Source organism: Phytophthora parasitica (assembly GCF_000247585.1).
Source record: "Phytophthora parasitica INRA-310 unplaced genomic scaffold supercont2.77, whole genome shotgun sequence".
Taxonomy (NCBI): Eukaryota; Oomycota; class Peronosporomycetes; order Peronosporales; family Peronosporaceae; genus Phytophthora; species Phytophthora nicotianae.
The window spans coordinates 210162-224799 of NW_008649063.1; the positions used below are offsets into that span (position 1 = coordinate 210162).

General features: G+C 47.6%; 5 protein-coding genes across 5 annotated transcripts; 3 read left to right on the plus strand and 2 right to left on the minus strand.

The window, feature by feature from the left end:
• Positions 1–21: 21 nt before the first annotated feature.
• Positions 22–342, plus strand: PPTG_17997 (hypothetical protein; the record flags this gene model as incomplete). The annotated part of the gene is made up of 1 exon (XM_008915976.1): positions 22–342. The coding sequence occupies one exon, from the start codon at positions 22–24 to the stop codon at positions 340–342; it is 321 nt and encodes a 106-aa protein (XP_008914224.1).
• Positions 343–4089: 3747 nt separating this feature from the next.
• Positions 4090–5085, plus strand: PPTG_17999 (hypothetical protein; the record flags this gene model as incomplete). The annotated part of the gene is made up of 4 exons (XM_008915977.1): positions 4090–4157; positions 4233–4329; positions 4452–4654; positions 4725–5085. The coding sequence occupies 4 exons, from the start codon at positions 4090–4092 to the stop codon at positions 5083–5085; spliced, it is 729 nt and encodes a 242-aa protein (XP_008914225.1).
• Positions 5086–6700: 1615 nt separating this feature from the next.
• On the minus strand, positions 6701–6970 carry PPTG_24253 (hypothetical protein; the record flags this gene model as incomplete). The annotated part of the gene is made up of 1 exon (XM_008915978.1): positions 6701–6970. One exon carries the CDS (start codon positions 6968–6970, stop codon positions 6701–6703), a length of 270 nt encoding a protein of 89 aa, XP_008914226.1.
• Positions 6971–9420: 2450 nt separating this feature from the next.
• Positions 9421–10003, minus strand: PPTG_18000 (hypothetical protein; the record flags this gene model as incomplete). The annotated part of the gene is made up of 2 exons (XM_008915979.1): positions 9421–9693; positions 9758–10003. The coding sequence occupies 2 exons, from the start codon at positions 10001–10003 to the stop codon at positions 9421–9423; spliced, it is 519 nt and encodes a 172-aa protein (XP_008914227.1).
• Positions 10004–12029: 2026 nt separating this feature from the next.
• On the plus strand, positions 12030–13498 carry PPTG_24254 (hypothetical protein; the record flags this gene model as incomplete). Its single annotated transcript, XM_008915980.1, has 3 exons — positions 12030–12036; positions 12095–12797; positions 13477–13498. The coding sequence occupies 3 exons, from the start codon at positions 12030–12032 to the stop codon at positions 13496–13498; spliced, it is 732 nt and encodes a 243-aa protein (XP_008914228.1).
• Positions 13499–14638: the final 1140 nt, after the last annotated feature.

Sequence of the window (14638 nt, forward strand, 5' to 3'; positions counted from 1 at the left end):
CTGAGTGACGACGACAAGGCTATGCTGGAGCCGCTGGCCGCGGAAGCAGCCCCACTGGTGAGCTCTTCGGAGACTACGTCGCTCGATGAAGGATTCGCCGCTGTTACGCTCGAGCGTGCGAGACGGCTTCGTCAAGCTACTTCACGCTTTAACGATCAGGTAGCTGTGATCGCTTCGACTTCGAACGTCGTCGAGAGATTCTTTAGTCAAGCGAAGGCAGTAGTTGGTATGCACCGCCAAGCCATGACTCCATTGCATCTAGAAAGTATCCTCTTCCTGAAGGTGAACCGCTCGTACTGGAGCGCAGCAACAGTGCGCAAGGTCGTCCGTGGCACGCAATAAGCTCACAATATTCATACAACACACAAACGTCTATGTATTGCTTGCAATACGTCCAATTATTGCAGTCAACTCTGAAGGAAGACATGCAAAGTTATTTGTATTGCTGCATTCACGAACCAAATAACAATAGCATTTTCGGAACCCCTGGGGGGGGGGGGGGACTAGTTGGCGACGACAGAGAAGGATCCAGGATGTCACTCATTGGCTGTGAGGAGTCTGCTCTGTATGTTGGACAGAAGCGTTCTCTTTCTTTAGGACGTAAAAGTATTCTCTGCAGTAGTAAAAGTATTCTCTGCAGTAGTACTGTGATGTAATGCAAGATCACTTGCACCAGCTCCTCCAACCCGCAGCCAACTTCGTTGGAGAGATCACTGCTCAGCTATAGTTAAGCAGATCTCCAGGCAGTGCTCTGAAAAATAAATATAATACAATTATTATAGCATTCTATTTATTTAATAATTTATTATTGGCTTTCATAAAAGTCTGTAAAATATAAAAAAAATTCCCCGTAATTACTGTATTGATTTCTTACTAGTTGACTGGTGTAAAGGTGCCTCGACGTTGGTGGTTCTGGGAGGTTCTAGTTAGTCGTCTGGTAGCGGAAGACTTACTCTCATTCTTCATTCCAATCTCTCGGGCCCATGTCGACTTCTCGCAGCGTGTGTAACTTCTACTTTATGGATTGCGGCAACGGCGTCTTCACGTGCAGCAGTGCAATACGAGTCGCAAAGAAGCTCCTGGGTCCGGCTACTCAAACCTGCTCAGTCATCTTTCGACGAAGCACCCAGACCACCTCGCCGTCTTCGAGGCTAGTCAACAAGGCCAGACGCTTCAGAACCACGGCTTCGTCGACGCCAGGACAATGGAGATATTCAAGTGGATGGAGTGGGTGATCATGGGAAACCTTCCGTTATCGGAGGTGGATGACACGCTGACGCGGGGTCTAGCTGGGATTAAGCCCGTGTCATCCCAGACGCTTCTTCGCCACATGCGTCACGTAACCTCGCAAGTGGGTGCTGCCATCGCTGGGCTTCTCGGGGACAGTTTCGGTTTGATGTTCGACGGATGGACCTGCAAACAGTCCACTTTGTTGGCATCGTCGGCGTTAGTGTTCGCGACGGCATGCGGAGACAGCCTCTGCTGTCTATTTCGATGGCTGAGGATGGGCAGTCGGCCGATGCTCACATCGATATGATCGACAACGTTCTTGGTGTCTACGAAAAGAACCGAGAGATGCTGCGCTTCGTCGTCGGCGACAACTGCCCGACGAACAAGGCTATCGCTACTCTGCTCAAGGTTCCCCTGATCGGCTGCGCAAGCCACCGCTTCAATCTGGCGGTTTGATAGTATCTCGCCGAGTATGAGGACCTCATCGCTGAAGTTCAAGCTCTGTGCATCCAGCTGCGACACCCAAACAACAGCCCTGCGCTGGCAGCGTTCACGAGCCTCAAGCCGCTGAAGGCCAACGTGACGCGTTGGTCATCTACTTACGAGATGCTCAAGCGCTACGTCGAGATTCGAGACGCTATCAAGATGGTGCAAGCTGTTGAAGATTTAGTGCCACGACCAAACTCTCACCGCCGCATTGTTCAGCTTCTGAGCAAGCTGGGTGACCTTGACAGCGTATGCGTAAAGTTGCAGAGCGCTTGCTGACGTCCGGCTCCTTTTCGACGACGTGGTGGTGAAGTACCCGGTAACGGCAAGTTACCTCAAGGCTGATGCCAGTATTGTGCACTCTCCTGTCTTTGAGCGGGCCGTCGTCAAAGTTCAGGGTGATCGCAGGCTTCAAGCGGACGAAGAAGCTGCTGTGGAGCCCTTTCTGGTCGTCCAACCTTCTTCAGCCCGGCCGACCAAGCAGGTGGACTTCGCTACAGCCACACTCCGACAAGCCAAGAAGCCTCACGCGCCAGCACAGAAGTACGAAGAGTTGTTGAACCAACTACCACCGACTAGCAACCGATGTGAGCGCCTCTTTTCACAGTGCAAGCTGATTCTCACCCCACGGCGGTCAAGTCTGCTGCCAGCGAACTTAGAGATGCTCGTGTTTCTACGAGCGAATCGCGACCTTTGGAGCATTTTTTTCACCTCGCTTGTTGGCATTGATGATGCTTAGAAAGTAGTTTGCGCACGAGAAACTTGAGAGCTACAACGCTGCCGAAGAAAAAGGTTTAGACTCCTTATTTTGTGTTCGTCCAATTTTAGTTCTATGTTTTCTTTCAGAGCCCAACAAAACTGCTGCTCAGGCTGGCTCGTATCTTGCCGTCGCCGGCTATATTTGATTGGCTGAAAGAACCCAGCTTGGATGATAGTCACCAGCCTTCTCTGCAGCTGTAGGCTTCGAACCCAAGCCAGTGGCGTGATAGGGTCAATCTCACACCACTGCCCCGTCCTGACCCTTGCAATACAGCATAATAATTGAATAATTTATTATTGTGGATCGGTATATTGCAATGATTATTCTGTGCTTCTGTGAAGCCCAGTACATTTTTTTTATTTTATTGTAAGAGCACTGTCTCCAGGTGCTGTTCGCAGGTGCTGCTCCAGAAGGCGTGACAGGATGATGCGCGCAGCCGGTTGCACTTCAACTGCAATCAACGTGGATCACAAGGACAGCATCCCCTGGGCTCCGTCATGGGGTGCGTCCTGAACTAGATTAGGTAGCTCACTCTTCAATTGACATTGAAGTAGCCAAGCAACCAAGCAACGTTAAGCAATAAACGTTAGCTTAACGGGAGTTCCAGCTCCCAAATCGTGAGCACGTCACAAGTACGAGCCGTCATGCTGATACTTTCCCTTGTTTCTGCAGTTCCCACCTGTCTCTTTAACTCCGCTGGAGTCATGGGGAATATTACTCATTGGTTGTGGGGGAGTCTGCACTATATGTTGGACAGGAGCGTTCTCGTTTAACACGTTACGAATACGAATTCCGCAGTAGTACGAGCCATCGTCAGACTTGATTTCGCCAGATTTCACGCAACGATTACCATTCTCTTCAGCTCCATAGCAACAATCGAACCCGTTGTGGTTAGACTGACTGAGTCTGCCCCCCCCCCCCCAAAGATTCACCTTTTTGACTATAATCAAAGCTCATTAGTTCACAAGAAGATATTGATATATGTTATCAATTCCGACCATAAGCTAACACCGCCTGATCAGAAGTCAAAAAAAAAATTGGTGTTTCAAAAAGTAATGTATCACAAGCAAAACGGCGATAGAAGAAAAAATTAACACTGTGATTAAAAGTTGAGACAGTGAACCAAGAGTACTGACGCAGGCTCTCCCCAAGGAATGCTCCGTTTTCTCTATTTGTAATTTTTAAAAATGAAATTTTCATTGTTAGTGATTTGACCAGTGTGCGTCACACAAGATTTGCCCATGACTCGAATTTGCAAATAACAGTGTTATGCCTCCGTTTTGACAACATTTACACGAAGTACGCAAAAACAAATTACTAGGCTTTTGTATGTGAACGCGGTAATGCCCCCGTTCCCTTCCTACCAGACGTTCATCCCGCTAGCACACTCACTCCCTCATTTTACAAAGCATTCGCGCTGCACCAGACTCTGTTAGCCTCCCTCGCCCATCCCATCCCCGTACAATGCCTAGCGCAACCAGCCACCGCTACGCCCTCCACAACATGGAGCACTTCACCTTCATATCAATCATCGAGGCGACGAGCGACGAGGTGGGAGCGGTAGAGTGGTGGCAACAAGCAGGGCTTCTAGAGGGCTCTCTGTTTTGTCCATGATGCCAGCAGCCCATGTGTTTAAGGGTATCCGGAAAGACGAAACACTGGCGGTGCTGCCGCAAGAAATGTCATGATGACGGTAGGGAGGTAAGGCTGAGTATTTTAACTAATACCTGGTTTTCTGGGATGAAACTGTCGCTAGCCCAAGCAGCACGGCTACTGTAGGCATGGTGCATGCGGGCGTCGCACGCCAACGCTGCGGAGATAGCGGACGTGCCGGAGACTACAGTGGAGGGTTGGTACGGCTATCTCCGATGTCGCTGCTCAAAGCAGCTGCTTAGCGATCAATTTTATGTACTGCTTATATTCTGTTCAAATGTGTTTGTGGCGCTCTTAACGTGTATGGTTACTGTACTTGTAGATTGGTGGTGTGGGCCACATTGTCGAAATTGATGAAACAAGCTTAAAAAAGAAGAGCAAACACAATCGTGGGCGACACTTCCCGGAGTATTGGCTCGTCGGTGGAGTGGACCGCTCTTCTGGACAGTGGTTTGGCCGAATTGTTGACACAGATAGAATCCAAAAGAAGCTATTTCCTGTTGTTCGCAAGTTTATCAATCCTGGGTATTTTCGAGTGTTCTGTACGTTATGACATATACATCACTGTATCAAAATTAACTTGGGTTTCATAAAGGGCAACACTCTACTCGGACATGTACGCCACATACGTTACCGAAAGGAAGCCTAAGCGCGGTGTGCTCATCAGAACGCTCACCAACCATCCTTCTCTTCAGGACTTGAACTACACGCACAAGTATGTGAACCACACAGAACACTACGTGGAACCAGAGACTGGAACACATACAAACACTATAGAAGGCCTGTGGGAGATCGACATCAAACGCCTCATCAAAGTCATGCAAGGTATGACAAAGAGTGCCCTCGATGGCTATTTGGTCGAGTATATGTGGCACTCGTGGTACTTCCCACGGGAGGCTACCACCGCGCAGGTTATGTGTGGCTTAGTGCAGCTAATTAACCGTCAGGGGGCGTAGCAACATAAAATAAATTTTGTTTTTGAATTTCAGTTTTGAAAAATTACAATATGAAAAAACGGAGCTCTCCTTGGGAGAACCCTGGCGCAGAACGAACGCATTTACGATATCAATGGGCGGTATTGACATTGTCAATGATTGCTGTGAGTTACGAGAGATGTTTTTAAGCCCAAAATCGCTTCTTGAGTTAGATAATAATAGCCATGAGCTATACACGTATCACGACCAATCACACCAGTGATCAATCGTGCGAGTGTCAAACCTATCCCGTCAGTACTTCACACGAACCTTAGGTGCCGAGGGTGAAACCTTGTACGTTAGTACATCATACAAACCGGTCGGTGTCGAACATGGAGTGAATTCCGAGTCGATGTGTACTGAACAGGAGGACGACGAGGACGGCGAGGACTTCTGGCAAGCAATCGCTTTGAGCTTATAGACAGAGCAGCAGCAACATCATCAGGCACCATAACGGCAAATCTTCAAGAAATCGCTGATTCATATGGTTGGGAAGACGACTGGAAGGATGATCATGGCATCACAACCGAGTCCAACACTCCTAGTCCTCCTCGAGACGTAGATATTACTACATGTTCAATCTGTCTTGAGCCGTTTACAGAACCAGTATTACTTGCTGGCCGTCGTGTCTTTTGCGAGGCGTGCATCAATCAGTGCGATGGTTCCTGCACCCTTTGGCGCCACTAAGTTGTAGCTAGCATGGAGGCTGAAACAAAAAAGTCATTTAAAAAAGTATCTTACGTCCATCGCTTTTTTTTGCTGAGCTCTTTATAAAACGTTTTCTTTAAAACTGTTTTCGACCGCTTTTCACTTTGGCTGAATGATAATTTTCTGACGACGATACAAATCAAGAAATCACTTTCGTGAACTATGTATTTGACTCCTGATTTTCTTTCCATTTCTGCCCAACTATGTATATATTTTTTTTCGCTGTAAGGTTCCTTGCTTGAGCTGCTTCTCATTTCTGCTTTGCTGTTGTATACTCGCCGTGTACATCAACCTAATTCATCTGAACATTCAAGTAATCGCGCTGCACTTCAATCCAACTTTTCTCATAGCTAGGATCTTCTCTTGTGGTATTGGCGGCAGTGGCGATCCAAAACCCACCATCGTGCGCATCTCCACGGTATCAAATCAGGTTGCGTTGAACCGAACGAAAAAGACATTGAGTTTGGGTGAGGTATATACTACGTATATCGAATGTCAATTTTGCTGCGCACAGACCTGCGGTATTCACGGAGTTTTCTGAGAACGATGTTGCCCTTGCAATAAAATTTTAGTTACTGACTAAACTAGGTACACGAACGATGATAGATATCGTTAATCCTACTGCGATAAGCATGGCCACCACCTTTGCCCAAAGAGACCACTTTGCTTCTTGAGAGGATTCATGCGCTTGGTAGTACATTGACTCTAGACAGTATAATTAAATTTAAGACAAATCGTTATCATCCTACAATTATCTTAATCAGCTCATGCTTAGCTGATTCCGGAATGTATAAAGTAAATTCACTACGGGGTCCATACACGAATATAGATTGATAGGAGTAGCTGAAGACTTCCCACGGTAGATACGAGAATTCAATAGCACTCCTGATCACACCGTCGTAGGTGACAACGGCCCCTTTGTTGTGGCAGCAATCAACTGTTCCATACAAGTAACAGTTGGTGCAGAATTTTGTTCGCGAGGGTACTCCGCGACTTCACCATAATGGTAGTGGCAGTCCAGACCAACCAGTCGGTATCCGCGGTCAATGTGCACCAACGCATCATTGCTAAAGCGTTTCCAGTATTCTGTTATTCCTGCCGGATCACCATCATACACAGCTTCGAGAATCAGAACGGAAAGCGAACTCAGAGTGTTCATTGTGAATGCGACTAGTTGACGTTTTTGGGTGAACGACCAATTACTTTTCTTCATATGCTTCTCGTAAGTAAAAATACAATATGTTTAACTAACAGTTATTCCATCGAGCTTAGATAAATGAAATCATTATATTGCTAAGTACAACGACGTGGATTGAGAGAGAGGCTGTTAGCTGTTAACCCCCTCTAGCCCCTCTAGCCCCGCCTTTTTTTGGGCAAAAGTTACCCTGTATGATACAGGATTACATAATATATGAGCTGGAGTATTAGCGGAGTTTTTTTCGCTAGGATTTGCTGTTTTGCTGTTGAAAACCTGTCAAAAACAAGATAGCTGGGACCGATCCTGAGCACATACCCTGCATTGCCCTGGACAAGAGCACATGCTTCGTAGACAATTTTCTCGAAATTTAGGATAGTCATATCGCTCACAATTATATCAAGCAAGCAAACATGACGCAACTATATCTTGGTCCTACACTGCAGCTAGCAGTCTCCACCGCGCTGTCTCAGTTGCTGGCGCGACTTTGGGCGGCGTTCGTAGCGCCTGCTGGTGCACGAAAGAGAATCGTCTTGGCTACGGGAGGTATGTATGCTTCACCTATCCAGAGGTCGTGCCAGATTTGACTGCAAGTAGCTGAATTCTTTGGTCCATCGGGGTCATGTTGTCTTACTTTTTGACACAGGAAGATTTTCCCGCGACTCTCCTCCTCGGACTCGTCACTGCTGCTGCTGCTACTGCTGCCGTCTTTGTCTCATGTGTTGGAATCCGCGCGGGACCCTCGCCTTTGGCTTTTGAGTTTTCGACGCAATAGTAAGTGGTTTCTCATGCAGCTCGATCAACCCACAGTACTGAGCAAACCTTGCACGCATGCCAACGACGCTTCGTTCCCTCTTTACCATCTTTTGTCTTGTAGCGCGATTCCGCATGTTCCAATGTGTGCTTGACTGGAAGTGCATAGCGTGGAGCCGAGTAGCTTCGGTCAGCTAAAGATTCCACGTTCAAGGCTCCCTCAAAATCAACTGCCCCCACGCTAAGTAAAGCTGCCTGCATCAATCTCATGAACTAAGCATGTATCGGGGGAGCTTTCCTAGGGTTCTTTCGGCTTAGTTCGTGGCAATAGATGATGTAGGCGCTCACTAGGGACATATCCACAAGGCCCAAGAATATCGTATGATAGTATTTTTTTTCATTTTCATTACTCCCTGTACAATACAGTGTGATGGGAGCATAGCGCCCGCTGCCGGCACCACGGGCAGCACCGAATATCAGCTGTGCGTGACAAGGCAGACTGGACGCAATGGGACTGGTGAAAGCCGGCCAGGCCACTGAAAGAGTGATCCTGTATGGAAGTCCTGTGCAGCTGCGGCAGGGTACGACTCAGAAGTGTCGAGTCCACACCGAGCTTCAACCTGGGCAGGCGACTGGGCGGAATGGATGAATGTGAAGTAGGGCAGTTTGGAATCTGCTCCGTAGAGTACAAGTAGACCGCTTTCTACTTGATCGAGCGCGGAGCTCGAGGCCAACTACCCAGCTCAGTCGCACAGAGCGACCTGGAAACGAATAGGACTCGGAGCAGGTGCGTTGGTGCCGGCTACGGGGACTACTGGAACTGGATAGACAAGAGGTCACCGAACGACTTCGTTGTGCGGCATCTGGTGTCAGACGGGTGGAAGGACAGGGAGACTCGCTCCCGAGTCAGTGCGGTTGAGAGAGGGCGGTGCCCGTGTGCACGCTGAGCCCCGGACAACCGGTCGGGCGTTGCTGGAAGTTCGTACGACGAGACTAGCTGTAGCACATTGAGGAAGTAGGAGATCTTTTGCATATTTGTACGTCAATAAAGCAGGCGGTGTCATCTAAGTGGCGTGCGCCGGCGCAGGGCACGTGTGAGACCCTGTCGGCCATCCGGAACTCGGCGTTGTCAGCACTGTCGACCACAACCTCGGCGTGCAGAGGAACTGAAGACACGTTACTACAGCAAAAAAATGTTAGCAACTAATGGTGTAAAATACAGGATACAAACCTGAATGGAATATTGCTGTAGGCGCAACTTGTCGTGTGTGTCCGCACAACTCATTCCGCTTTGGTAATCCTTGACAAGTTGTGGTGGAGGAACTTGAACAATACCAGCACCTTGTCGACGCTGTATCCGACCCGCTAAGAGCATCTCCACCGGTGTGACGAATTACAATATTGATAGTGTCAAGTGAAAGCAGCGTGTAGGGTTCTAAAGCGCGAAAACGAGACAATTCCTAATGCAATAGTAGTGCCTCCCCACCGGTCTATTGGTAGTGCAATAATTCTGCATCAGATTTTAGTTTCACTATCAAAGATGAACTCGATCAGCATGACAGCACTGTGCTCTGTACCCATGACAGGTCGGCTACTGCGAGGGCTAGACGATAGAAGCACGGGGGGTCGAGGCCTGGGAGAAGCGCTAACCTGGATCGTGATCACGTTTCCATAGAATTTACCGACAAGCGTGAACGTTTTCGAGGAGTTGGCACGTCTCTCATGAAACGGGCACTTTGTTTAAGAATCTTGTAGCAATGCATAAGACGAAAAGCTTCAAGGCGAATGCGGAGTTTCCGCTCGGACCTGTTTTTACCATCCTCAAATGACTTCAACGTGTTGGCGTTAAGCTGTTCTCTTTTCGCCGTCAAACAGTTTTCAGCTTCAGCCATGTTGTCCTCCTCCGACCACCCGCTGCGATGTTCTGCCTGGACCTGCACAAAGTAGATATTATGCGAAATATATTTGAAATCGGAATAGAATAACACTAAGACCTACCGATGTTAGTGCCGAGGCAAAAAGCGCTACGTCGGGACGGATTAGCCCGGCCCAGTGGGTCTGAAAGGCGTCCGCTTTCCGAACCGTAGCCCCATTGCCTGAAAGGAGCTGGTACGCAGTATACATGGAGTTCCAAAACAGGTCCGAGGTCTGGTCAGTGCTGGTGGCGCCATCCTCCGATATGTTTGTGTACGCTTGGCAAAGACACTCGCCATCTTCTTTAGTCCACTGGGTAGCATTTGGCATGGCGATAGAGACAGTAGGTGCCACCGGAGTGAAGAGATATCGGGGGACCTGCCGGGAGGGAGCTGTGGGGTCGTTTCAGGGGTTTACGTGTTCTTTGCAATACGGCGTCTGGCGAATGGGATAGCGGCCTGCTATTCAATTCGAACAATCTGTAGTGTGCAATCAATTCGACGTTGTTACTTCAGAGCTACTTTGTGCGCACTATCCATACAGCGGTGGGGACTGTGGATTTGTTCAATTGTGTTATACGATGTAATTCTGCGTGTTTTGCAATACCGGTGGGGATGCTCTAAAATGTGTGAATGTCGTAAAGGTCGAGGAGTTGAATATTTTTTGCAATTCGCTGGGTAGGGCAAACAACGGACGTGCGCTCAAGCCATCGACAAAGTACAACATCGTAGCTCAAATCGCAACTTGTTTACGGTGATATGTTACACGAAATGGAATAAAGCGTTTGGGATAGGCTCAAAACGTCATGGAAGCACTCCAGCAGGACCTAACTGGAGAAGAGAGCCGTGGATCATGATACCAAGTCAAAGCGCATCGAGAGCCTACCGAAGGTTGCTGAGTTTTTAAATTACCTCCATAAAATACTGTTCAAGAAAGTAGCCAAAGCAGACGCATCAAAAGACTCGAGTTGGCACACCTACAAGAGCCATTTACACTGCGTACCGGTGATACTCTTGTTTGGGATTCCTCCTCAGCGAACATCGATTTATCGTCGCCTAAAGGTGAAGCACATTTCGTCAAAGACTGGGGTTTACATACTCACGTGTGGCAAAGTATAAGACGTCCCACATTTACGGGCCGGTTGTAATCGCCATTCCTCGCGAGTATCGGTTGGCATTCGACGACGTTTTGGTAGCGAGATCTCTTTTCCTGGGTGACTTCGATTCAAGTTATGAACACTTTTCTTGAACGAACTAGATCTGCAAGACAATATGCTGACAAGACATTTCTCTGAACTGATGTACCAGCACTTTACGAAGCGGATAAGCATTCGCGACTGTAGATCTATCTACATAAAGTGTGCATACGAAAACGAAGATGTTGATGATGGAGCAATGATTCGTCTCGCACGGCAAATATATCACTCATTTTCCGTACAGCAACAAGTCTACGTGTCGAAGACATCCACGACTACTACCATCGAGTCACTCAAGTACGTTCGGGGTCTCAGTGCCTTCCTCACGCTGCAAAACCAAGGAAAGAAAAAAAAAGATTGAAGTCAAAACCAGGAAACAAGCAGCAGCACGTAGAGACACTCGATCTTTTCAGCTCTGATGACGAAAACACCGGCGTCGACACCGACAGTAATCCGGACTAAAATTTGAATTGATTTTTCCTCCATTTTCATTTAAATTGATGTGAAACCAACAAAAACTCACTGGACTCCCGTGGACTTTGCAAATGCAAATCTGCATGATGTGGGACACGAAGAGATAAAACAGTCTGCTTGACCACACTTTAACCATTCACACCAGAGTTTGACTCCCCGAAACCTCATACCTATCTGAGGTAAACTGTGTGCAAAACACAGATCCGATAAGGTCATCGGGTCCGATATTTTTGGTATGGCTGCACAGGGGGCAGATGACTCGTGGCGGCGGCATTGCAAGTTTCCAAATGCTGTACCTACTTTGCTCTGTGAGCTCCGTTAATCTAATCCGACATTTGTTCTCGTCCTCCAATTTAGATATAAGTAGATTTTGTCTCAATCTACTATAAGTAGTAACAACTATCTACTTACATTGCGACATATAGGACCGAATCTATTTGAATAGTTTAATTCCTCCCTTATTGTAAAAACGAAGCATCATTTAATATACTAGTACAGGAGCATCCCGGTAAACGGGTTGCTTGGGGGGCGACATAAACCGGTATTGCTACCAGTTTACGACGCCCCCCTTCGCGCCCTTTCGAAGTGCCTGATGTCAATACAAACATTAAGTCATTTGCACCGAATCATTCGACAAAAAGGAGATACGGCCATCACTTGCGTCGCGCTAGCAAAAGAGGAGAACTGATGCCTGGTGAGCAGTGCGCGATCGCCTTAACGAGAGACAGATGCTAACGGCTAGGCTTGTACAGGTCTTTGGGTTCTGTGGCAGTGCAAGTTCTCGGGTGAATGCGAGGGTGGGCCAGCAGCTATACGTAACGGGGAGCTACACTTCATGTGCGAGACCCACCTCCGACAAGCTCGCAAGAAGAAAAAGAACCGTCGTGCTCTAAAACTTGCTAGTCCACTACCACAGCATACTCCGGCGGCGTTGGTCCAAGGAATTAGTGTGACAGCGCCAAGTTCAAGAGAAACCATTGATCTCAAGCTATGTAAGCACCCCAGTAAATGTTCGGAAGAGAGGACGGTGAAGGAAAATGGGGAGCTTCATTGGCTTTGCGAGCAACACCGTCAGCTGAAGAATGCTGAGCAGCGCCAGCGATATGATCGTCAGAAGAGATTTGCTAGTTCACGCAAAACTGGGGAGGATCAAGCGCGTGATGTTAATTCTCTTGCACACGCAGCAACATCTTCATCTTCAAGCCAGGCTATGGAACCCGAAACTTCACTATGTGAAAGTGAAACTCCGACGGCTTCTCAAGGCACGAACATGTCTACTTCCAAATCTGGCAGCCGCTTGAAGAATCAACAATGCGGCCACAGGAGCAAGTGCGCTCGTCCTCGTGCTCTAAAAAAAAGAATGGCAATCGTCATTGGCTGTGTGAGTGTCACCGTCAGCAACAAAAAGCTTTGCAACGTCGTCGGCGACGACAACCGTCAGCGATCCGTCACCAGGTAAAGACCCGAGTCGAATCCGCAGGGGAAACCGCCTCAAATTCATCCGTGACGACGCTTGAATCTCACAATCAAGCTGAATATGTGGGTTGTCATGATCTTGCAACAATTAAGCCTTTTCCGAGCGTTCTGAAGGCTCAACGAGACGAAGTTGTCCGACAAATTCAAGTTGATGAGCTAGTTCTCGAGAAATTTGATGAAATGTGGGCAGTGCACGTACAGAAATTAGCGTAACGATAATAAAAAGAGATTGATAGTATAAATTCCTTCGCTGTTGATTCTTTGGCCTATTTCGAAGTACATTTTGCTCCGTATTTGCTTTGTACTGTAGACTTCCCACGAATCCTCGCTATGGTTGCTCAGTCACTCGATATCGTAGTTGATCTGCTCGTGTTTGTGCACTGGACTGTGCAATTGGAGTTGAGCGTAGATGAGATGAGAGTAGAGCCGAACGGTGGTGGTATGATGATGACAGGATCTATCAAGCGAGAGACTTGAAGGGAGGCTTGGGTTTGCTGATATGACCTAGGGCCACGCAGCAAGTCTACGAGCGCGGCAACGCTGTGCTGTTGCGCAGCCTAGCTCATAGCTTGAGTGACCGGAGCAGCAGTCTCCATTGTTTTAGAGACCGCTGTAGCAACGCAAGATTCCTCAGCTTCAAAAGTTGATTTTTTTTCAGCTGGTGTACCCAGCTTGGCTAGTGTTAGCGGTTGCGTGAGGAAAATGGAGTCTCTGTGTTTTACACGTGATAATGCTACGTACGCGAAAGACACAGTAGGAATAGAGCTGCTATGAAATACGACGTTATCGCACGTCAAGCCTTGCACCTTATGAATTGTCATTCCATACGCAAGTCGTAACGGAGCTCCTCTACGAACAACTCGCATGTCACTATTTTTCTTACCCCAACTAATTTCTCTGGGCACTATCGGTGCTATATTAGGGACATCCTGCAAGAACGACGGACCAAGGTACAAGTCTGTCACCTTAACAAGAATAATTGGGAGATCACTGCCAGAAAAATATTAGATCATAAATAATTCCGTTCGCCTAATTACAAAGTCCAGCTGATTGCTCGAGATTAACAGTTAATGTGACCGGAGCTCCAACACACAACATGAGCTTTGTTGCAACTACTCTATCTCTATCACTGTTTGGTGTTTTAGCTTCATCAATAAGAGCGGAAACAGTTCCTTCTGGAATATCACGCTTCTGACGAAGACGCTTTTGCTGGACGTGGTGCAATGCATTTATATAAATTATGGGAGTGTCGTTGGCGAGAAGGCTCTCATTGTTAGCTGCATCGACATCTATGTTTTTGTGTGCAATATGCTTAGCTCTCGTATACCAGTCGGGTACTGGTGTGTTACTGCTGCAGCGCGAGTTGAATAATTCAACATCTGCGGAGGTTGGTTGACGACTTCGTAAGCGCCGTAGCGCATTAAACCACTCGGGATCGCTCTTTCCTCGGTTTTGATCTGTTAGCATGCAAACGTAAGGTATTTCTTCCCACAACTCACGCCCTTTGCGTTGCACTTCATTTTGAATTTTCTCCAGCGGTGTCGATAATGCGTAGGGGACGACGGGGTCAAGTTGACCCGCATCATCAGTAAATATAATATCACGCCCACCAAAAGGAAAATGACGCTGCTGAGGCCAAATCTCTCTCATTCTCTGATCAATCCAATGAAACATTCTACATGAAACTACACTAAACTCGTCGATGATAACAAAATGTACATCCCTGTACCGCTCTTGAAGTTTTTTTAAGCTTGTTTGCACCGTGTTTCTGTGTGGTAAGTGACGCATAGGGTGTCGAAAAATAAGACCGAGAAAAAGAA